Source organism: Salvelinus namaycush, chromosome 4 (genome assembly GCF_016432855.1).
Source record: "Salvelinus namaycush isolate Seneca chromosome 4, SaNama_1.0, whole genome shotgun sequence".
Classification (NCBI taxonomy): Eukaryota; Metazoa; Chordata; class Actinopteri; order Salmoniformes; family Salmonidae; genus Salvelinus; species Salvelinus namaycush.
The window spans coordinates 4,381,803-4,405,514 of record NC_052310.1 but is presented as its reverse complement, the minus strand read 5'-3'; the positions used below and the strand labels follow the sequence as shown (position 1 = coordinate 4,405,514).

The window sequence follows — 23,712 nt, the reverse complement described above, 5'->3', positions numbered from 1 at the left end:
GGGAATTAAGGGAAGATTTCACTGAAGATGTTCAATGGAGAGTGTCTTCTGGAGCTGACTAGTTTAGTCCATGAGGAGACGAACGGTCAAGGATATGCTCCGAGGTCTAGGCTATACAGCGCATTCCTCTGACATGCCCATATTGTGAATTGCAGCAGGCTCCCACTAACAACGGGGCTTAGAGAGAGAGAGGAACATAGACCCCAAAAACCCACACGGAAATTGCCAGATATGCCCCAGAAACACAAACATTCACACAGCCTGCCACTGCAAGCACCCAGACTAATGTTAATGTTACACCTCAGATGGGATTGGATATGTCGTACATTTGAGAGGGACATATGACATGCAGGTGAGAGCCAGAGGTAGCGGTGTTTCTTCAAACCCTGAGATGTTGACGACACCAGTCCCTTGGGAGTTGACTTGACACCAGTCCCTTGTGTAGTTGACGACACCAGTCCCTTAGGTAGTTGACTGACACCAGTTCCCCTGGGTAGTGACTGACCACCAGTCCCTTGGGTAGGTTGACGACACCATCCCCTGGGTAGTTGACTGGACACCAGTCCCCGGGGTAGTTGACTGACAACAGGCCCCTGGGTTAGTTTGACTGACACCAGTCCCCTGGGTAGTTGGACTGACACCAGTCCCTGGGTAGTAGGACTGACACCAGTCCTGGGTTAGGTTGACTGACACCAGTTCCCTGGGAGTTGACTGACACCAGTCCCTTTGGGTAGTGACTGACACAATTGGGCAGTTCTGAAGGGCCAGTTTCAATCTAAGCGGGACATCCAGAAGGACTACAGCTCCTCGCTCCCTGATGATAAATTGTTGAGAAAGCCTGGGCCGACAGTGGGTCAAGGACCGCGGAGGAAACCGGGGCACTAGTTCTCTCACAGATCCACACTTTGACTGGCATAATGCTACAACAGAGAGCAGAACGAGCTGCCATCCTGAAGTTTCCCCCCTGGTATGGGACCTCTGGTCTTCACGGGTGTTGAATTCATAGTTTCGCGTTGTAATCCCCTGACTGAGGTATTTAACCCTAGTATTCAGCGACGGGGAATAGAAACTGTAGTGAGGACGTCTGCCTGCGGGAGGAAGATAGGAGTAGTGTGTTGATGCAGTGGGGATGGCAGCGATCCCGGTCAAGGCACATTATGCTATTTACAACGCCAGCTCCTGCTTCCCTCCCAGAGCAGAGCAGGCAGTGGTTTCTGACACTACTTGCCACCGGCCCGGGCAATAACAAATCAAATACAAAAAAGAAGAATTGATCATTTATTACAGGCCTGGGCAACTCCAGTCCTCTGGAGCGTGATTGGTGGTCACACTTTTACCCCCAGCCCCAGGTAACACACCTGACTCCAATAATCAACTAATCATGATCTTCAGTTCAAAATGCAGTTTAAATCAGGTGTGTTTACTAGATGGGGTGGATGGGGGGGGGGGAAGTGTGACACCAATCAGGCCCCAGAAGACTGGAGTTGCCCAGGCCTGATTAATGGAGTAGGTGTACTCCACCTTAATTATACAGGCCGATGGGTTACAACATGACTCATGAGTGAGGCTATCATTCAGCGTCATAACCGACTTCACTGGCACGCTGGAGAAGTGTGCTCTTCAAAGATGAATCCCGTTTTCAAGATGGCGTCGTGTGGGCGAGCGGTTTGCTGACGTCAACGTTGGGAACAGAGTGCCCCGTGGTGGTGGAGTTATGGTATGGGCAGGCGTAAGCTACAGACAACGAACACAATTGTATTTTGACGATGGCAATTTGAATGCGCAGAGATACAGTGACGAGATCCTGAGGCCCGTTGTCTTGCCATTCATCCGCCGCCATCACCTCATGTTTCAGCATGATAATGCACGGTCCCATGTCACAAGGATCTGTACACACTTCCTGGGAGCTGAAAATGTCCCAGTTCTTCCAACGCCTGCATACTCACCAGACATGTCACCCGTTGAGCATGTTTGGGATGCTCTAGATCGACATGTACGACAGCGTGTTACAGTTCCCGCCAATGTCCAGAAACTTCACACAGCCATTGAAGAGGAGTGGGACAACATTCCACAGGCCACAAATCAACAGCCTGATCAGCTCTATGCGAAGAAGATGTCACACTGTATGAGGCAAATGTTGCTCACACCAGATACTGGCTGGTTTTCTGATCCACCCCCCTACTTTTTTTGTTATCTGTGACCAACAGATTCATATCTGTATTCCCAGTTATGTGAAATCCATAGATTAGGGCCTAATTTATTTATTTCAATTGACAGATTTCCTTATATGAAGTGTAACTCACTAAAATCTTTGAAATTGTTTCATATTGCATTTATATTTTTGTTCAGTCAAATTACTTTTAAATTCTATCATGGAAATACATTTATTTCCTGTTACCACGTCATTTACAGTTTCTATGCCTTTTAGTTTTCTATGTTGGCCAATTTATCGGTGAAATCTGAAAAGCTACTGTATTCAAGGATTGTTCCGTAAGGTTGTGTTTTTAGGAAGTGATATTCATTCTTGTAGAATCAGTTTCATGTTCTTCCGTATTATTGTAGTGTTCTTATCAAGTTGTTAATGTTCTTAGAATAGGGTTGCAAAAATTCTGGTAACTTTCCCCCAAAATTCCCTGGTTTACCAGAAATCCTGGTTGGAGGATTACCGTATTTCCGGCTTTATTCCCTTGTAAATCCAGGAATTGTCCAACCAGAATTTCTGTAAAACCAGGGAATTTTGGGGAAATTTACCAGAATTTTTGCAACCCTATTCTAATCTTTTATCTTTACAAAATAGAAACGTGGAAAGATTCTGGGGATGAGCATCTTCAATATGTACCCTTAGTTCCTCTTTAGTGTATTTAACTATACAATATGTTGTAACTAAAAGCCCTGGGTGTTGAGTTGATACAATCCCAAGGCTGGGAGGTTAAAACCACCCTCAGATTTATGACGATGTAAAACATTCCTTTTTATTCTGAGTTTTACTTGTCCATATAAAGTCTGTTAAAATAATGTCTTCGGTGGAGTAATTGGTATCACCGAAAAATGCCGCCTCTGTGTGTTCCGTTTATAGAAACGGTGTCACAGAGAGTCTGAGAAAGTCGTTCGTTTTTAATAATTTCCCTCTGTGCAGCTACATATAGCCGGCCCCGTAGGAGGACACAATAGGACGATATGAAATTGGATCTAGTGAAATCAAACCCACTACAGCACATGGACTGTGGCAGGTAGACTAGTGGTTAGAGTGTAGGGACGGCAGGTAGCCTAGTAGTTAGAGTGTAGAGGCACCAGGTAGCCTAGTGGTTAGAGTGTAGAGGCGGCAGGTAGCCTAGTGGTTAGAGTGTAGAGGCGGCAGGTAGCCTAGTGGTTAGAGTGTAGAGGCGGCAGGTAGCCTAGTGGTTAGAGTGTAGGGACGGCAGGTAGCCTAGTGGTTAGAGTGTAGAGGCGGCAGGTAGCCTAGTGGTTAGAGTGTAGGGACGGCAGGTAGCCTAGTGGTTAGAGTGTAGGGACGGCAGGTAGCCTAGTGGTTAGAGTGTAGGGACGGCAGGTAGCCTAGTGGTTAGAGTGTAGGGACGGCAGGTAGCCTAGTGGTTAGAGTGTAGGGACGGCAGGTAGCCTAGTGGTTAGAGTGTAGGGATGGCAGGTAGCCTAGTGGTTAGAGTGTAGGGGCGGCAGGTAGCCTAGTGGTTAGAGTGTAGGGGCGGCAGGTAGCCTGGTGGTTAACAAGGCAGTTAACCCACTGTTCCCCTGAACAAGGCAGTTAACCCACTGTTCCCCTGAACAAGACAGTTAACCCACTGTTCCCCTGATCAAGGCAGTTAACCCACTGTTCCCCTGAACAAGGCAGTTAACCCACTGTTCCCCTGAACAAGGCAGTTAACCCACTGTTCCCCTGAACAAGGCAGTTAACCCACTGTTCCCCTGAACAAGGCAGTTAACCCATTGTTCCCCTGAACAAGGCAGTTAGCCCACTGTTCCCCTGAACAAGGCAGTTAACCCACTGTTCCACTGAACAAGGCAGTTAACCCACTGTTCCCCGGGCGCTGAAGACGTGGATGTCGATTAAGGCAGCCCCCACCCTCCCTTACCTCTCTGATTCAGAGAGGTTGGATTAAATACGGAAGACAAATTTCAGTTTCCCCCTTTCCTTTCCCTTTACAGGTGGGACCCTATTTCCTGTATAGTGCACTGCTTTTCAACCAGGGTCCATAGTGCTCTGTTCGAAAGTAGTGCACTATATCTCTCCCAGTCCCCCTCCTCTCTCTCTCTCCCAGTCCCCCTCCTCTCTCTCTCTCTCTCTCTCTCTCTCTCTCTCTCTCTCTCTCTCCCAGTCCCCCTCCTCTCTCTCTCTCTCTCCCAGTCCCCCTCCTCTCTCTCTCTCTCTCCCAGTCCCCCTCCTCTCTCTCTCTCTCTCCCAGTCCCCCTCCTCTCTCTCTCGCTCTCTCTCCCAGTCCCCCTCCTCTCTCTCTCGCTCTCTCTCCCAGTCCCCCTCCTCTCTCTCTCTCTCTCTCTCCCAGTCCCCCTGCTCTCTCTCCCAGTCCTCCTCTCTCTCTCGCTCTCTCTCCCAGTCCCCCTCCTCTCTCTCTCTCTCTCTCTGTCTCTCTCTCTCTCCCAGTCCCCCTCCTCTCTCTCTTCTCTCTCTCAACCCCCCTCCTCTCTCTCTCCTCTCTCTCAACCCCCCTCCTCTCTCTCTCTCTCTCTCTCTCTCCCAGTCCCCCTCCTCTCTCTCTCTCTCTCTCTCTCTCTCTCTCTCTCTCCCAGTCCCCCTCCTCTCTCTCTCTCTCTCCCAGTCCCCCTCCTCTCTCTCTCTCTCTCCCAGTCCCCCTCCTCTCTCTCTCTCTCTCTCCCAGTCCCCCTCCTCTCTCTCTCTCTCTCTCTCTCTCCCAGTCCCCCTGCTCTCTCTCTCTCTCTCTCTCTCCCAGTCCCCCTCCTCTCTCTCTCTCTCTCTCCCAGTCCCCCTCCTCTCTCTCTCTCTCCCAGTCCCCCTCCTCTCTCTCTCTCTCTCTCTCTCCCAGTCCCCCTCCTCTCTCTCTCTCTCTCTCTCTCTCTCTCTCTCTCTCTCTCCCAGTCCCCCTCCTCTCTCTCTCTCCCAGTCCCCCTCCTCTCTCTCTCTCTCTCTCTCTCTCCCAGTCCCCCTCCTCTCTATGTGTGTGTCCCAGTGTAATAGCCGTATTTGGAAGTCTCCAGGGTTTACTGGCAGCTTGTATTAAAACAAGATCCATGTGAATAGAGCTAAGGAGAGAAACAACACCTGTTTTAAATCTGATAACAGACAGAGTACAGTACTGTCAGGGTCTGGTAACAGAGTACAGTACTGTCAGGGTCTGGTATCAGAGTACAGTACTGTCAGGGTCTGGTAACAGAGTACAGTACTGTCAGGGTCTGGTAACAGAGTACAGTACTGTCAGGGTCTGATAACAGACAGAGTACAGTACTGTCAGGGTCTGGTAACAGAGTACAGTACTGCCAGGGTCTGGTATCAGAGTACAGTACTGTCAGGGTCTGGTATCAGAGTACAGTACTGTCAGGGTCTGGTAACAGAGTACAGTACTGTCAGGGTCTGGTAACAGAGTATAGTACTGTCAGGGTCTGGTAACAGAGTACAGTACTGTCAGGGTCTGGTAACAGAGTATAGTACTGTCAGGGTCTGGTAACAGAGTACAGTACTGTCAGGGTCTGGTATCAGAGTATAGTACTGTCAGGGTCTGGTAACAGAGTACAGTACTGTCAGGGTCTGGTATCAGAGTACAGTACTGTCAGGGTCTGGTAACAGAGTACAGTACTGTCAGGGTCTGATAACAGAGTACAGTACTGTCAGGGTCTGATAACAGAGTACACTACTGTCAGGGTCTGGTAACAGAGTACAGTACTGTCAGGGTCTGGTAACAGACAGAGTACAGTACTGTCAGGGTCTGGTAACAGACAGAGTACAGTACTGTCAGGGTCTGGTAACAGAGTACAGTACTGTCAGGGTCTGGTAACAGAGTACACTACTGTCAGGGTCTGGTATCAGAGTACAGTACTGTCAGGGTCTGGTATCAGAGTACAGTACTGTCAGGGTCTGGTATCAGAGTACAGTACTGTCAGGGTCTGGTAACAGAGTACAGTACTGTCAGGGTCTGGTAACAGAGTACAGTACTGTCAGGGTCTGGTAACAGAGTACAGTACTGTCAGGGTCTGGTATCAGAGTACAGTACTGTCAGGGTCTGGTAACAGAGTACACTACTGTCAGGGTCTGGTATCAGAGTACAGTACTGTCAGGGTCTGGTAACAGAGTACAGTACTGTCAGGGTCTGGTAACAGAGTACAGTACTGTCAGGGTCTGGTAACAGAGTACAGTACTGTCAGGGTCTGGTAACAGAGTACAGTACTGTCAGGGTCTGGTAACAGACAGAGTACAGTACTATCAGGGTCTGGTAACAGAGTACAGTACTGTCAGGGTCTGGTATCAGAGTACAGTACTGTCAGCGTCTGGTATCAGAGTACAGTACTGTCAGGGTCTGGTAACAGAGTACAGTACTGTCAGGGTCTGGTAACAGAGTACAGTACTGTCAGGGTCTGGTAACAGACAGAGTACAGTACTGTCAGGGTCTGGTAACAGACAGAGTACAGTACTATCAGGGTCTGGTAACAGAGTACAGTACTGTCAGGGTCTGGTATCAGAGTACAGTACTGTCAGGGTCTGGTAACAGAGTACAGTACTGTCAGGGTCTGATAACAGAGTACAGTACTGTCAGGGTCTGATAACAGAGTACAGTACTGTCAGGGTCTGGTAACAGAGTACAGTACTGTCAGGGTCTGGTAACAGAGTACAGTACTGTCAGGGTCTGGTAACAGAGTACAGTACTGTCAGGGTCTGGTAACAGAGTACAGTACTGTCAGGGTCTGATAACAGACAGAGTACAGTACTGTCAGGGTCTGATAACAGAGTACAGTACTGTCAGGGTCTGATAACAGAGTACAGTACTGTCAGGGTCTGGTATCAGAGTACAGTACTGTCAGGGTCTGATAACAGAGTACAGTACTGTCAGGGTCTGGTAACAGAGTACAGTACTGTCAGGGTCTGGTAACAGAGTACAGTACTGTCAGGGTCTGGTAACAGAGTACAGTACTGTCAGGGTCTGATAACAGACAGAGTACAATACTGTCAGGGTCTGATAACAGAGTACAGTACTGTCAGGGTCTGATAACAGACAGAGTACAGTACTGTCAGGGTCTGGTAACAGAGTACAGTACTGTCAGGGTCTGGTAACAGAGTACAGTACTGTCAGGGTCTGGTATCAGAGTACAGTACTGTCAGGGTCTGGTAACAGAGTACAGTACTGTCAGGGTCTGGTATCAGAGTACAGTACTGTCAGGGTCTGGTAACAGAGTACAGTACTGTCAGGGTCTGGTAACAGAGTACAGTACTGTCAGGGTCTGGTAACAGAGTACAGTACTGTCAGGGTCTGGTAACAGAGTACAGTACTGTCAGGGTCTGATAACAGAGTATAGTACTGTCAGGGTCTGGTAACAGAGTACAGTACTGTCAGGGTCTGGTAACAGAGTATAGTACTGTCAGGGTCTGGTAACAGAGTACAGTACTGTCAGGGTCTGGTATCAGAGTATAGTACTGTCAGGGTCTGGTAACAGAGTACAGTACTGTCAGGGTCTGGTATCAGAGTACAGTACTGTCAGGGTCTGGTAACAGAGTACAGTACTGTCAGGGTCTGATAACAGAGTACAGTACTGTCAGGGTCTGATAACAGAGTACACTACTGTCAGGGTCTGGTAACAGAGTACAGTACTGTCAGGGTCTGGTAACAGACAGAGTACAGTACTGTCAGGGTCTGGTAACAGACAGAGTACAGTACTGTCAGGGTCTGGTAACAGAGTACAGTACTGTCAGGGTCTGGTAACAGAGTACACTACTGTCAGGGTCTGGTATCAGAGTACAGTACTGTCAGGGTCTGGTATCAGAGTACAGTACTGTCAGGGTCTGGTAACAGAGTACAGTACTGTCAGGGTCTGGTAACAGAGTACAGTACTGTCAGGGTCTGGTAACAGAGTACAGTACTGTCAGGGTCTGGTATCAGAGTACAGTACTGTCAGGGTCTGGTAACAGAGTACACTACTGTCAGGGTCTGGTATCAGAGTACAGTACTGTCAGGGTCTGGTAACAGAGTACAGTACTGTCAGGGTCTGGTAACAGAGTACAGTACTGTCAGGGTCTGGTAACAGAGTACAGTACTGTCAGGGTCTGGTAACAGAGTACAGTACTGTCAGGGTCTGGTAACAGAGTACAGTACTGTCAGGGTCTGGTAACAGACAGAGTACAGTACTATCAGGGTCTGGTAACAGAGTACAGTACTGTCAGGGTCTGGTATCAGAGTACAGTACTGTCAGCGTCTGGTATCAGAGTACAGTACTGTCAGGGTCTGGTAACAGAGTACAGTACTGTCAGGGTCTGGTAACAGAGTACAGTACTGTCAGGGTCTGGTAACAGACAGAGTACAGTACTGTCAGGGTCTGGTAACAGACAGAGTACAGTACTATCAGGGTCTGGTAACAGAGTACAGTACTGTCAGGGTCTGGTATCAGAGTACAGTACTGTCAGGGTCTGGTAACAGAGTACAGTACTGTCAGGGTCTGATAACAGAGTACAGTACTGTCAGGGTCTGATAACAGAGTACAGTACTGTCAGGGTCTGGTAACAGAGTACAGTACTGTCAGGGTCTGGTAACAGAGTACAGTACTGTCAGGGTCTGGTAACAGAGTACAGTACTGTCAGGGTCTGGTAACAGAGTACAGTACTGTCAGGGTCTGATAACAGACAGAGTACAGTACTGTCAGGGTCTGATAACAGAGTACAGTACTGTCAGGGTCTGATAACAGAGTACAGTACTGTCAGGGTCTGGTATCAGAGTACAGTACTGTCAGGGTCTGATAACAGAGTACAGTACTGTCAGGGTCTGGTAACAGAGTACAGTACTGTCAGGGTCTGGTAACAGAGTACAGTACTGTCAGGGTCTGGTAACAGAGTACAGTACTGTCAGGGTCTGATAACAGACAGAGTACAGTACTGTCAGGGTCTGATAACAGAGTACAGTACTGTCAGGGTCTGATAACAGACAGAGTACAGTACTGTCAGGGTCTGGTAACAGAGTACAGTACTGTCAGGGTCTGGTAACAGAGTACAGTACTGTCAGGGTCTGGTATCAGAGTACAGTACTGTCAGGGTCTGGTAACAGAGTACAGTACTGTCAGGGTCTGGTATCAGAGTACAGTACTGTCAGGGTCTGGTAACAGAGTACAGTACTGTCAGGGTCTGGTAACAGAGTATAGTACTGTCAGGGTCTGGTAACAGAGTACAGTACTGTCAGGGTCTGGTAACAGAGTACAGTACTGTCAGGGTCTGATAACAGAGTACAGTACTGTCAGGGTCTGGTAACAGAGTACAGTACTGTCAGGGTCTGGTATCAGAGTACAGTACTGTCAGGGTCTGGTAACAGAGTATAGTACTGTCAGGGTCTGGTAACAGAGTACAGTACTGTCAGGGTCTGGTAACAGAGTACAGTACTGTCAGGGTCTGGTAACAGAGTACAGTACTGTCAGGGTCTGGTAACAGAGTACAGTACTGTCAGGGTCTGGTAACAGAGTACAGTACTGTCAGGGTCTGGTAACAGAGTACAGTACTGTCAGGGTCTGGTATCAGAGTACAGTACTGTCAGGGTCTGGTAACAGCAGGTCTGGTAACAGCAGGTCTGGTAACAGCAGGTCTGGTAACAGCAGGTCTGATAACAGCAGGTCTGATAACAGCAGGACTGGTAACAGCAGGTCTGATAACAGCAGGTCTGATAACAGCAGGTCTGGTAACAGCAGGTCTGGTAACAGCAGGTCTGGTAACAGCAGGACTGGTAACAGCAGGTCTGGTAACAGCAGGACTGGTAACAGCAGGTCTGGTAACAGCAGGTCTGATAACAGCAGGACTGGTAACAGCAGTTCTGGTAACAGCAGGACTGGTAACAGCAGGTCTGGTAACAGCAGGTCTGGTAACAGCAGGACTGGTAACAGCAGGTCTGGTAACAGCAGGTCTGGTAACAGCAGGTCTGATAACAGCAGGTCTGATAACAGCAGGTCTGATAACAGCAGGTCTGATAACAGCAGGTCTGATAACAGCAGGTCTGGTAACAGCAGGTCTGGTAACAGCAGGTCTGGTAACAGCAGGTCTGGTAACATTAGGTCTTTTAACAGCAGGACAGGACTCACACTGAACTAGAGAACCCATGATGGGGTTCAGGGGGAGTTCTAGGGTTTTCTGGGAATCATGAGGTGACGAGTTGAAACCGTGATGAATTGTGCCCCTCAACATATGCAGACCCAGACATGAACATTAGCAGTAACACGCACACACACACATACTGAATGAATTTCCCCCATTGTCATGGCAACTCTCTGGATAACGGTGGTGTGACCTTAGTAGGGCCTGACAAGCCCATCACACACGTCCTCTCTCTGTGTGAGAGGGAGGGACAATAACCAGACATGTCTGTTATATAGCAGCTCCGGATAGAAGTTACCCTTAGTCACAGACTGAGATCTAGAACCCACCTGTTACAGACTGATATCTATAACCCACCTGTCACAGACTGAGATCTAGGACCCACCTGTCACAGACTGAGATCTAGAACCCACCTGTCACAGACTGAGATCTAGAACCCACCTGTCACAGACTGAGATCTAGAACCCACCTGTCAGACTGAGATCTAGGACCCACGTGTCACAGACTGAGATCTAGAACCCACCTGTCACAGACTGAGATCTAGGACCCACGTGTCACAGACTGAGATCTAGAACCCACCTGTCACAGACTGAGATCTAGAACCCACGTGTCACAGACTGAGATCTAGAACCCACCTGTCACAGACTGAGATCTAGAACCCACGTGTCACAGACTGAGATCTAGAACCCACCTGTCAGACTGAGATCTAGGACCCACGTGTCACAGACTGAGATCTAGAACCCACCTGTCACAGACTGAGATCTAGAACCTATCAGAAGTTGTAGTTTACACTGCGGCTGTTGAAAGGAACTAATCAGACGTAAACTGTACTTCCCAGTTTGCTACAGGGCAATAACCTCTCATCATTGTCCTGGTTCTAGTCTTGTTCTGCTGGAATGTTCCCTGGTCTACATGATGTCATGTTGGCCGTTATCTGTGGCTGAATATTGTTTGTCTCTTCTTCCCCCTCCAGTCGAGCACTCTTCCCCAGGGAACGGTGAATTTGAACCTGTGTACTGACGTCATGGACGCCGAGCCCAAGACGGGCCAGAAGAACGCTCTCTGTATCGTCACTCCTGAGCAGGAGTACTTCATACGAGGGGAGAACAAAGAGATCATCAATGGGTAAGTGTGTGTCTGGTGTGTGTGTTCTCTCTGCCCTGGACTGAACAGCTGGGGGTCTATCCCAGCACCCTGACTAACATTATGTTCCTCTCTCTCTGCCCAGCTGGACTGAACAGCTGGTGGTCTATCCCAGCACCCTGACTAACATTCTGTTCCTCTCTCTCTGCCCAGCTGGACTGAACAGCTGGTGGTCTATCCCAGCACCCTGACTAACATTCTGTTCCTCTCTCTCTGCCCAGCTGGACTGAACAGCTGGTGATCTATCCCAGGACTAACAAGCAGAACCAGAAGAAGAAACGCAAGGTGGAGCCCACCACTTCTCAGGAGCCAGGACCAGCAAAAGTGGCAGTGAAGGGATCAGGTATCCCCGAGGCGGGCTCGGAGAATGTTCCAGACTCCAGCTCCATCATCTGGCAGGAGGAGCTGAGCCACAGAGAGGCTGAGGGGGTGTCTTTGTGGCCTGCTCCTGACCTCCCCAGGCTGGGCTCACCACAGCCCTCTACAGGTATGGAGGAACCACGGTACAGGTCACATCTAGCCCCATAGTCCCCATTTATAGTCTAGTGTATATGCTGCATCAGATATATCAGAAGGGATTGGAATGGTGTTAGCAAGCAACACAGCTGTAAAAGATTATAACATTACAATTTAGAGATCATCTGTGTCCGTCTTTGACCCTTCACCCCAACCCTTTTCTAGGTGACTGTGGTTCCGTGGCCCGTGGCTCAGACGCCGGCTCAGTCAACGGTGACGAGGTGGACCGAAGTGGCCTCCACGGCTCGGTCCCTCTCGCCCACCACAACCTCCTGTCTCCCACGGGCTCCAGCCTGGGCGGGGTGCCCCACTGCTTCTCCCCGCTCCCCAGTGACCCCTTCCCCTCTGGCAGCTCCCTGCTGTCCAACGGCTCCCACATCAGTGGTTCGGTCAGCTCGCTGGACTCTGACGCAAGTGGCAACACGGTGGCCAGCACAGAGAGCCACCTGGCGGGGCGGTTAGGGCTGGCCCAGGGAGGGCGCCATGATACTCCACGCTCCAGGAGGCTGGAGGCCGAGGCCAGGAAGGCAGAGAAGAGGAGCAGAGTGAGGAGTCCTGGTGAGGAGAGAGAGGCCGTGTTCAGTCCTGAGAAGAGGTGAGTCTGTCGGTCTGCCTGCCTGTCTGTCCTGTCTTAGTTCGGAGAGAGAGGCCGTGTTCAGTCCTGAGAAGAGGTGAGTCTGTCGGTCTGCCTGCCTGTCTGTCCTGTCTTAGTTCGGAGAGAGAGACCGTGTTCAGTCCTGAGAAGAGGTGAGTCTGTCGGTCTGTCCGCCCGTCTGTCCTGTCTTAGTTCAGAGAGACACGAGAGAGGCCGTGTTCATTCCTGAGAAGAGGTGTCTACCCGTCTGTTCAACCAACTGTCCCCTGTATGCATGTCCTGTCTTTAGTTCAGAGAGGAGGTGAATCTGACTCTGTCCTGTCTTAGTTCGGAGAGGAGGTAAATTTGACTCTGTCCTGTCTTAGTTCAGAGAGGAGGTGAATCTGACTCTGTCCTGTCTTAGTTCAGAGAGGAGGTAAATCTGACTGTCTGTCCTGTCTTAGTTCAGAGAGGAGGTGAATCTGACTGTCTGTCCTGTCTTAGTTCAGAGAGGAGGTGATTCTGTCTGTCCTGTCTTAGTTCAGAGAGGAGGTGAATCTGACTCTCTCTCCTGTCTTAGTTCAGAGAGGAGGTAAATCTGACTGTCTGTCCTGTCTTAGTTCAGAGAGGAGGTGAATCTGACTCTGTCCTGTCTTAGTTCAGAGAGGAGGTGAATCTGACTCTGTCCTGTCTTAGTTCAGAGAGGTGGTAAATCTGACTCTGTCCTGTCTTAGTTCAGAGAGGAGGTGAATCTGCCTCTGTCCTGTCTTAGTTCAGAGAGGTGGTGATTCTGACTCTGTCCTGTCTTAGTTCAGAGAGGAGGTGAATCTGACTCTGTCCTGTCTTAGTTCAGAGAGGAGGTGATTATGTCTGTCCTGTCTTAGTTCAGAGAGGAGGTGAATCTGACTCTCTGTCCTGTCTTAGTTCAGAGAGGAGGTGAATCTGACTGTCCTGTCTTAGTTCAGAGAGGAGGTGAATCTGACTCTGTCCTGTCTTAGTTCAGAGAGGAGGTGAATCTGACTGTCTGTCCTGTCTTAGTTCAGAGAGGAGGTGAATCTGACTGTCTGTCCTGTCTTAGTTCAGAGAGGAGGTGATTCTGACTCTCTGTCCTGTCTTAGTTCAGAGAGGAGGTGAATCTGACTGTCCTGTCTTAGTTCAGAGAGGAGGTGAATCTGACTGTCTGTCCTGTCTTAGTTCAGAGAGGAGGTGAATCTGACTGTCTGTCCTGTCTTAGTTCAGAGAGGAGGTGAATCTGACTCTCTGTCCTGTCTTAGTTCAGAGAGGAGGTGAATCTGACTCTGTCCTGTCTTAGTTCAGAGAGGAGGTGAATCTGACTCTCTGTCCTGTCTTAGTTCAGAGAGGAGATGATCCTGACTGCAATCACTGTTTGTTACCTGGGATATATTTGTCTAGGTAAAGCTTTATCTGTTATTCAGGTATTGACATAGGCTGGTAACCAAGTTAGTGGACTGTCTGACTGCTGGGTTAGACAAGCAGAAGGACATCTGTAGAGAATCCCATGACGCAGCAAGATACACGGTCCCCCCCCCCCCCCCCCCCCAACACATCTGCGTCAATACACAGACTCTGTCCTCGAGGAAAAGGCTGTATTTGGTGTAATCCAGACAGTGTAAGATGTGTGAATGTCTACGTTCCACAGTTCCTAGTATACTTCACATGGGAAGGAACTATGTTGATTATTGCTAGTAATCTTTCCCTGTTTTATCAGGGCTGAGGTTCTAGTAATCTTTCCCTGTTTTCTCAGGGCTGAGGTTCAACATAAACATCCTGAATAAACAGGTTTTGTACTTTCCATTCGCTCATCATCCGTTCAGGACTCTGTTCTAGGAAAGGGTCAAGAGGTCACACACACACACACACACACACACGGGTGTGCTTCATCGTTTTCCTCCCAGATCCAACCCCCACCCGCCTCATCCAAAACTAGTCCTGAAAGGAAAAGAGAAACGAGAGGGCAGGGCGAGGGCAGAGAGAGGGCAGGGCGAGGGCAGAGAGAGGGCAGGTCGAGGGCAGAGAGAGGGCAGGGCGAGGGCAGGGCGAGGGCAGAGAGAGGGCAGGGCGAGGGCAGAGAGAGGGCAGGACAAGGCAAGGGCAGAGCAGGGACGTCCAGTAGACTGACGGTCCATTTGGGAGCTCTGCCACTCTGGAACCCAGCAGCCAACTAGCACTTTAGTACTGAAGTACAGCACCAGTCAAAAGTTTGGACACACCTCCTCATTCCAGGGTTTTTCTTTAGTTTTACTATTTTCTACATTGTAGAATAATAGTGAAGACATCAAAACTATTAAATAACACATATGAAATCATCTAGTAACCAAAAGTTACTAAAAATGTGCATATTTTATATTTGAGATTCTTCAAAGTAGCCACCATTTGCCTTGACAGCTTTGCACACTTTTAGCATTCTCTCAACCAGCTTCATGAGGTAGTCACCTGGAATGCATTTCTATTAACAGGTGTGCCTTTTTAAAAGTTAATTTGTGGAATTTCTTCGCTTAATGCGTTTGAGCCAATCAGTTGTGTTGTGACAAGGTAGGGGTGGTAAACAGAAGATAGCCCTGTATGGTGAAATAACAAGTCCATATTATGGCAAGAACAGCTCAAATAAACCAAGAGGATGAGCCCTACCCTCCGGCGCCAAAGATGGCTGCCGTCTTATCGGCTCTTAACCAACTATGTTATTTTGTTTGTTTTTACGTATTGTTCGTAACTTGATTTGTCCATAATGTTGCTGCTTCCGTCTCTTATGACTGAAAAGATCTTCTGGACATCAGAACTGGGATTACTCACCTCAAACTGGACGAGGAGTTCTTCTTCAATGAGTCAGACGCGAGGGAGATACTACAAACACCCGATCAGGCCCAGATCCCCGTGATTCGCTGGAAAAGGAAACGTAGGTTTCGCGGAAAGAGATCAGGATGCCTTGTGAGGATCAGGAGACGAGTGGCTAATCTGCCCTTGCCTTCCATTCTGCTAGCTAACGTTCAATCGCTGGAAAATAAATGGGACGAACTGAAAACGCGTATATCCTACCAACGGGACATTAAAAAACTGGAATATCTTATGTTTCACCGAGTCGACGACGACATTAAGAACATAGAGCTGGCGGGTTATACACTCTATCGGCAGGACAGAACAGCAGCCTCTGGTAAGACACGGGGCGGGGGCCTATGTCTATTTATAAACAATTGCTGGTGCACGATATCTAAGGAGGTCTCAGGGTTTTGCTCGCCTGAGGTAGAGTATCTCATGATAAGCTGTAGACCACACTATCTACCTAGAGAATTGATCTGTATTTTTCGTAGCTGTTCACAGACTGAGGCTGGCACTAAAACCGCACTCAATGAGCTGTATTCCACCATAAGCAAACAGGAAAACGCTCACCCAGAGGCGGCGCTCCGAGTGGCTGGGGACTTTAATGCAGGGAAACTTAAATCAGTTTTACCTCATTTCTATCAGCATGTTAAATGTGCAACCAGAGGGGAAAAATATTCTAGACCACCTTTACTACACACACAGAGACGTGTACAAAGCTCTCCCTCTCCCTCCATTTGGCAAATCTGACCATAACTCTATCCTCCTGATTCCTGCTTATTAGCAAAAATTAAAGCAGGAAGCACCAGTGACTCGGTCTATAAAAAAGTGGTCAGATGAAGCAGATGCTAAACTAAAGGACTGTTTTGCTAACACAGACTGGAATATGTTCCGGGATTCTTCTGATGGCATTGAGGAGTACACCATCAGTCGCTGGCTTTATCAGTAAATGCATCGATGACGTTGTCGCCACAGTGACTGTACGTACATACCCCAACCAGGAGCCATGGATTACAGGCAACATTCGCACTGAGCTAAACGGTAGAGCTGCCGCTTTCAAGGAGCGGGACTCTAAACTGGAAGCTTATAAGAAATCCCGCTATGCCCACCAATGAACCATCAAACAAGCAATGCGTCAATACAGGACTAAGATCGAATCGTACTACACCGGCTCTGACGCTCGTCGAATGTGGCAGGGCTTGCAAACTACTACAGACTACAAAGGGAAGCACAGCTGAGAGCTGCCCAGTGACACGAGCCTACCAGACGAGCTAAATAACTGCTCGCTTCGAGGCAAGTAACACTGAAACATGCATGAGAGCATCAGCTGTTCCGGACGACTGTGTGATCACACTCTACGCAGCCGATGTGAGTAAGACCTTTAAACATGTCAACATTCTCAAAGCCAGACAGATTTCCAGGAGGTGTACTCCGACAGCCTATAGGGAGGAGGTCAAAGTCCTGACCGTGTGGTGCAAGGACAGCAACTTCTCCCTTAACGTGATCAAGACAAAGGAGATCCTTTTTCTACCCAATTTCGTGGTATCCAATTGGTAGTAGTTAGTCTTTTCTCATCGCTGCAACTCTCGTACAGACTCGGGATAGGCGAAGGTCGAGAGTCATGCATCCTCTGAAACACACCCCAACCAAGCCGCACAGCTTCTTGACACAATGCATATCCAACCCGGAAGCCAGCCGCACCAATGTGTCGGTGGAAACACCGTACACCTTGCGCCCTGGTCAGCGTGCACTGCGCCCGGCCCGCCACAGGAGTCGCTAGTGCGCGATGAGACAAGGATATCCCTGCCGGCCAAACCTTCCCTAACCCGGACGACGCTGGGCCAATTGTGCGCCGCCCCTTGGGCCTCCTGGTCGCAACAGAGCCTGGGCTCAAACCCAGAATCTCTGGTGGCACAGCTAGCACTGCGATGCAGTGCCTTAGACCACTGTGCCACCCGGGAGGCTACAAAGGAGATCATTGTGGACTACAGGAAAAGGAGGACCGAGCACGCCCCCATTTTCATCGACGGGGCTGTAGTGGAGCAGGTTGAGAACTTCCAGTTCCTTGGCGTCCACATCACCAACAAACCTAACATGGTCCAAGCACACCAAGACAGTCGTGAAGAGGGCACGACAAAACCTATTCCTCCTCAGGAGACTGAAAAGATTTGGCATGGGTCCTCAGATCCTCAAAAGGCTTTACAGCTGCACCTGCGAGAGCATCCTGACAGGTTGCATCACTGCCTGGTATGGCAACTGCTCGCCCTCCGGCCGCAAGGCACTACAGAGGTAGTGCGACCGGCCCAGTACCGGTCTCTCGCTCCCCGTAAAGCGACTCTCGCTACCCGTAAATTAATTATTCTCCTTATCAAAAGCGAGCGTCAAAATAAATATTCGTGTGGAGGAAGGCTGTCGGTGTATCTGTGTGTGGAGGAAGGCTGTCGGTGTGTGTGTGTGTGTGTGTGTGTGTGTGTGTGTGTGTGTGTGTGTGTGTGTGTGTGTGTGTGTGTGTGTGTGTGTGTGTGTGTGTGTGTGTGTGTGTGTGTGTGTGGAGGAAGGCTGTCGGTGTATCTGTGTGTGGAGGAAGGCTGTCGGTGTATCTGTGTGTGGAGGAAGGCTATCGGTGTATCTGTGTGTGGAGGAAGGCTGTCGGTGTATCTGTGTGTGGAGGAAGGCTGTCGGTGTATCTGTGTGTGGAGGAAGGCTGTCGGTGTATCTGTGTGTTTGTGGAGGAAGGCTGTCGGTGTATCTGTGTGTGGAGGAAGGCTGTCGGTGTATCTGTGTTTGTGGAGGAAGGCTGTCGGTGTATCTGTGTGTGTGTGGAGGAAGGCTGTCGGTGTATCTGTGTGTTTGTGGAGGAAGGCTGTCGGTGTATCTGTGTGTTTGTGGAGGAAGGCTGTCGGTGTATCTGTGTGTTTGTGGAGAAAGGCTGTCGGTGTATCTGTGTGTGTGTGGAGGAAGGCTGTCGGTGTATCTGTGTGTGTGTGGAGGAAGGCTGTCGGTGTATCTGTGTGTGGAGGAAGGCTGTCGGTGTATCTGTGTGTTTGTGGAGGAAGGCTGTCGGTGTATCTGTGTGTTTGTGGAGGAAGGCTGTCGGTGTATCTGTGTGTTTGTGGAGGAAGGCTGTCGGTGTATCTGTGTGTTTGTGGAGGAAGGCTGTCGGTGTATCTGTGTGTTTGTGGAGGAAGGCTGTCGGTGTATCTGTGTGTTTGTGGAGGAAGGCTGTCGGTGTATCTGTGTGTTTGTGGAGGAAGGCTGTCGGTGTATCTGTGTGTTTGTGGAGGAAGGCTGTCGGTGTATCTGTGTGTTTGTGGAGGAAGGCTGTCGGTGTATCTGTGTGTGTGTGGAGGAAGGCTGTCGGTGTATCTGTGTGTTTGTGGAGGAAGGCTGTCGGTGTATCTGTGTGTTTGTGGAGGAAGGGTGTCGGTGTATCTGTGTGTGGAGGAAGGCTGTCGGTGTATCTGTGTGTGGAGGAAGGCTGTCGGTGTATCTGTGTGTTTGTGGAGGAAGGCTGTCGGTGTATCTGTGTGTGTGTGGAGGAAGGCTGTCGGTGTATCTGTGTGTTTTTGGAGGAAGGCTGTCGGTGTATCTGTGTGTTTGTGGAGGAAGGCTGTCGGTGTATCTGTGTGTTTGTGGAGGAAGGCTGTTGCTGTATCTGTGTGTTTGTGGAGGAAGGCTGTCGGTGTATCTGTGTGTTTGTGGAGGAAGGCTGTCGGTGTATCTGTGTGTTTGTGGAGGAAGGCTGTCGGTGTATCTGTGTGTGGAGGAAGGCTGTCGGTGTATCTGTGTGTGGAGGAAGGCTGTCGGTGTATCTGTGTGTTTGTGGAGGAAGGCTGTCGGTGTATCTGTGTGTGTGTGGAGGAAGGCTGTCAGTGTATCTGTGTGTTTTTGGAGGAAGGCTGTCGGTGTATCTGTGTGTTTGTGGAGGAAGGCTGTCGGTGTATCTGTGTGTTTGTGGAGGAAGGCTGTCGGTGTATCTGTGTGTTTGTGGAGGAAGGCTGTCGGTGTATCTGTGTGTTTGTGGAGGAAGGCTGTCGGTGTATCTGTGTGTTTGTGGAGGAAGGCTGTCGGTGTATCTGTGTGTGGAGGAAGGCTGTCGGTGTATCTGTGTGTTTGTGGAGGAAGGCTGTCGGTGTATCTGTGTGTGTGTGGAGGAAGGCTGTCGGTGTATCTGTGTGTTTGTGGAGGAAGGCTGTCGGTGTATCTGTGTGTTTGTGGAGGAAGGCTGTCGGTGTATCTGTGTGTTTGTGGAGGAAGGCTGTCGGTGTATCTGTGTGTTTGTGGAGGAAGGCTGTCGGTGTATCTGTGTGTTTGTGGAGGAAGGCTGTCGGTGTATCTGTGTGTTTGTGGAGGAAGGCTGTCGGTGTATCTGTGTGTGTGTGGAGGAAGGCTGTCGGTGTATCTGTGTGTTTGTGGAGGAAGGCAGTCGGTGTATCTGTGTGTTTGTGGAGGAAGGCTGTCGGTGTATCTGTGTGTGGAGGAAGGCTGTCGGTGTATCTGTGTGTGGAGGAAGGCTGTCGGTGTATCTGTGTGTTTGTGGAGGAAGGCTGTCGGTGTATCTGTGTGTGTGTGGAGGAAGGCTGTCGCTGTATCTGTGTGTTTTTGGAGGAAGGCTGTCGGTGTATCTGTGTGTTTGTGGAGGAAGGCTGTCGGTGTATCTGTGTGTGTGTGGAGGAAGGCTGTCGGTGTATCTGTGTGTTTGTGGAGGAAGGCTGTCGGTGTATCTGTGTGTTTGTGGAGGAAGGCTGTCAGTGTATCTGTGTGTGGAGGAAGGCTGTCGGTGTATCTGTGTGTGGAGGAAGGCTGTCGGTGTATCTGTGTGTTTGTGGAGGAAGGCTGTCGGTGTATCTGTGTGTTTGTGGAGGAAGGCTGTCGGTGTATCTGTGTGTTTGTGGAGGAAGGCTGTCGGTGTATCTGTGTGTTTGTGGAGGAAGGCTGTCGGTGTATCTGTGTGTGTGTGGAGGAAGGCTGTCGGTGTATCTGTGTGTTTGTGGAGGAAGGCTGTCGGTGTATCTGTGTGTTTGTGGAGGAAGGGTGTCGGTGTATCTGTGTGTGGAGGAAGGCTGTCGGTGTATCTGTGTGTGGAGGAAGGCTGTCGGTGTATCTGTGTGTGGAGGAAGGCTGTCGGTGTATCTGTGTGTGGAGGAAGGCTGTCGGTGTATCTGTGTGTGGAGGAAGGCTGTCGGTGTATCTGTGTGTTTGTGGAGGAAGGCTGTCGGTGTATCTGTGTGTGGAGGAAGGCTGTCGGTGTATCTGTGTTTGTGGAGGAAGGCTGTCGGTGTATCTGTGTGTGTGTGGAGGAAGGCTGTCGGTGTATCTGTGTGTTTGTGGAGGAAGGCTGTCGGTGTATCTGTGTGTTTGTGGAGGAAGGCTGTCGGTGTATCTGTGTGTGGAGGAAGGCTGTCGGTGTATCTGTGTGTTTGTGGAGAAAGGCTGTCGGTGTATCTGTGTGTGTGTGGAGGAAGGCTGTCGGTGTATCTGTGTGTGTGTGGAGGAAGGCTGTCGGTGTATCTGTGTGTGGAGGAAGGCTGTCGGTGTATCTGTGTGTTTGTGGAGGAAGGCTGTCGGTGTATCTGTGTGTTTGTGGAGGAAGGCTGTCGGTGTATCTGTGTGTTTGTGGAGGAAGGCTGTCGGTGTATCTGTGTGTTTGTGGAGGAAGGCTGTCGGTGTATCTGTGTGTTTGTGGAGGAAGGCTGTCGGTGTATCTGTGTGTTTGTGGAGGAAGGCTGTCGGTGTATCTGTGTGTTTGTGGAGGAAGGCTGTCGGTGTATCTGTGTGTTTGTGGAGGAAGGCTGTCGGTGTATCTGTGTGTTTGTGGAGGAAGGCTGTCGGTGTATCTGTGTGTGTGTGGAGGAAGGCTGTCGGTGTATCTGTGTGTTTGTGGAGGAAGGCTGTCGGTGTATCTGTGTGTTTGTGGAGGATGGGTGTCGGTGTATCTGTGTGTGGAGGAAGGCTGTCGGTGTATCTGTGTGTGGAGGAAGGCTGTCGGTGTATCTGTGTGTTTGTGGAGGAAGGCTGTCGGTGTATCTGTGTGTGTGTGGAGGAAGGCTGTCGGTGTATCTGTGTGTTTTTGGAGGAAGGCTGTCGGTGTATCTGTGTGTTTGTGGAGGAAGGCTGTCGGTGTATCTGTGTGTTTGTGGAGGAAGGCTGTTGCTGTATCTGTGTGTTTGTGGAGGAAGGCTGTCGGTGTATCTGTGTGTTTGTGGAGGAAGGCTGTCGGTGTATCTGTGTGTTTGTGGAGGAAGGCTGTCGGTGTATCTGTGTGTGGAGGAAGGCTGTCGGTGTATCTGTGTGTGGAGGAAGGCTGTCGGTGTATCTGTGTGTTTGTGGAGGAAGGCTGTCGGTGTATCTGTGTGTGTGTGGAGGAAGGCTGTCAGTGTATCTGTGTGTTTTTGGAGGAAGGCTGTCGGTGTATCTGTGTGTTTGTGGAGGAAGGCTGTCGGTGTATCTGTGTGTTTGTGGAGGAAGGCTGTCGGTGTATCTGTGTGTTTGTGGAGGAAGGCTGTCGGTGTATCTGTGTGTTTGTGGAGGAAGGCTGTCGGTGTATCTGTGTGTTTGTGGAGGAAGGCTGTCGGTGTATCTGTGTGTGGAGGAAGGCTGTCGGTGTATCTGTGTGTTTGTGGAGGAAGGCTGTCGGTGTATCTGTGTGTGTGTGGAGGAAGGCTGTCGGTGTATCTGTGTGTTTGTGGAGGAAGGCTGTCGGTGTATCTGTGTGTTTGTGGAGGAAGGCTGTCGGTGTATCTGTGTGTTTGTGGAGGAAGGCTGTCGGTGTATCTGTGTGTTTGTGGAGGAAGGCTGTCGGTGTATCTGTGTGTTTGTGGAGGAAGGCTGTCGGTGTATCTGTGTGTTTGTGGAGGAAGGCTGTCGGTGTATCTGTGTGTGTGTGGAGGAAGGCTGTCGGTGTATCTGTGTGTTTGTGGAGGAAGGCAGTCGGTGTATCTGTGTGTTTGTGGAGGAAGGCTGTCGGTGTATCTGTGTGTGGAGGAAGGCTGTCGGTGTATCTGTGTGTGGAGGAAGGCTGTCGGTGTATCTGTGTGTTTGTGGAGGAAGGCTGTCGGTGTATCTGTGTGTGTGTGGAGGAAGGCTGTCGCTGTATCTGTGTGTTTTTGGAGGAAGGCTGTCGGTGTATCTGTGTGTTTGTGGAGGAAGGCTGTCGGTGTATCTGTGTGTGTGTGGAGGAAGGCTGTCGGTGTATCTGTGTGTTTGTGGAGGAAGGCTGTCGGTGTATCTGTGTGTTTGTGGAGGAAGGCTGTCAGTGTATCTGTGTGTGGAGGAAGGCTGTCGGTGTATCTGTGTGTGGAGGAAGGCTGTCGGTGTATCTGTGTGTTTGTGGAGGAAGGCTGTCGGTGTATCTGTGTGTTTGTGGAGGAAGGCTGTCGGTGTATCTGTGTGTTTGTGGAGGAAGGCTGTCGGTGTATCTGTGTGTTTGTGGAGGAAGGCTGTCGGTGTATCTGTGTGTGTGTGGAGGAAGGCTGTCGGTGTATCTGTGTGTTTGTGGAGGAAGGCTGTCGGTGTATCTGTGTGTTTGTGGAGGAAGGGTGTCGGTGTATCTGTGTGTGGAGGAAGGCTGTCGGTGTATCTGTGTGTGGAGGAAGGCTGTCGGTGTATCTGTGTGTTTGTGGAGGAAGGCTGTCGGTGTATCTGTGTGTGTGTGGAGGAAGGCTGTCGGTGTATCTGTGTGTTTTTGGAGGAAGGCTGTCGGTGTATCTGTGTGTTTGTGGAGGAAGGCTGTCGGTGTATCTGTGTGTTTGTGGAGGAAGGCTGTTGCTGTATCTGTGTGTTTGTGGAGGAAGGCTGTCGGTGTATCTGTGTGTTTGTGGAGGAAGGCTGTCGGTGTATCTGTGTGTTTGTGGAGGAAGGCTGTCGGTGTATCTGTGTGTGGAGGAAGGCTGTCGGTGTATCTGTGTGTGGAGGAAGGCTGTCGGTGTATCTGTGTGTTTGTGGAGGAAGGCTGTCGGTGTATCTGTGTGTGTGTGGAGGAAGGCTGTCAGTGTATCTGTGTGTTTTTGGAGGAAGGCTGTCGGTGTATCTGTGTGTTTGTGGAGGAAGGCTGTCGGTGTATCTGTGTGTTTGTGGAGGAAGGCTGTCGGTGTATCTGTGTGTTTGTGGAGGAAGGCTGTCGGTGTATCTGTGTGTTTGTGGAGGAAGGCTGTCGGTGTATCTGTGTGTTTGTGGAGGAAGGCTGTCGGTGTATCTGTGTGTGGAGGAAGGCTGTCGGTGTATCTGTGTGTTTGTGGAGGAAGGCTGTCGGTGTATCTGTGTGTGTGTGGAGGAAGGCTGTCGGTGTATCTGTGTGTTTGTGGAGGAAGGCTGTCGGTGTATCTGTGTGTTTGTGGAGGAAGGCTGTCGGTGTATCTGTGTGTTTGTGGAGGAAGGCTGT

The 23,712-nt window shown here is 50.0% G+C and overlaps 1 protein-coding gene across 1 annotated transcript in view; it reads left to right on the top strand.

Annotated features, from left to right (window-relative positions):
* LOC120046085 (myosin phosphatase Rho-interacting protein-like) overlaps positions 1-23,712 on the top strand; it is a 91,732-nt gene that overhangs the window by 30,669 nt on the left and 37,351 nt on the right. Inside the window, exons 4-6 of the mRNA XM_038991024.1 lie at positions 11,238-11,389; positions 11,629-11,894; positions 12,089-12,518. Coding sequence (XP_038846952.1) covers positions 11,238-11,389; positions 11,629-11,894; positions 12,089-12,518 — 848 coding nt within the window. The remainder of the gene's footprint in view (positions 1-11,237; positions 11,390-11,628; positions 11,895-12,088; positions 12,519-23,712) is intronic.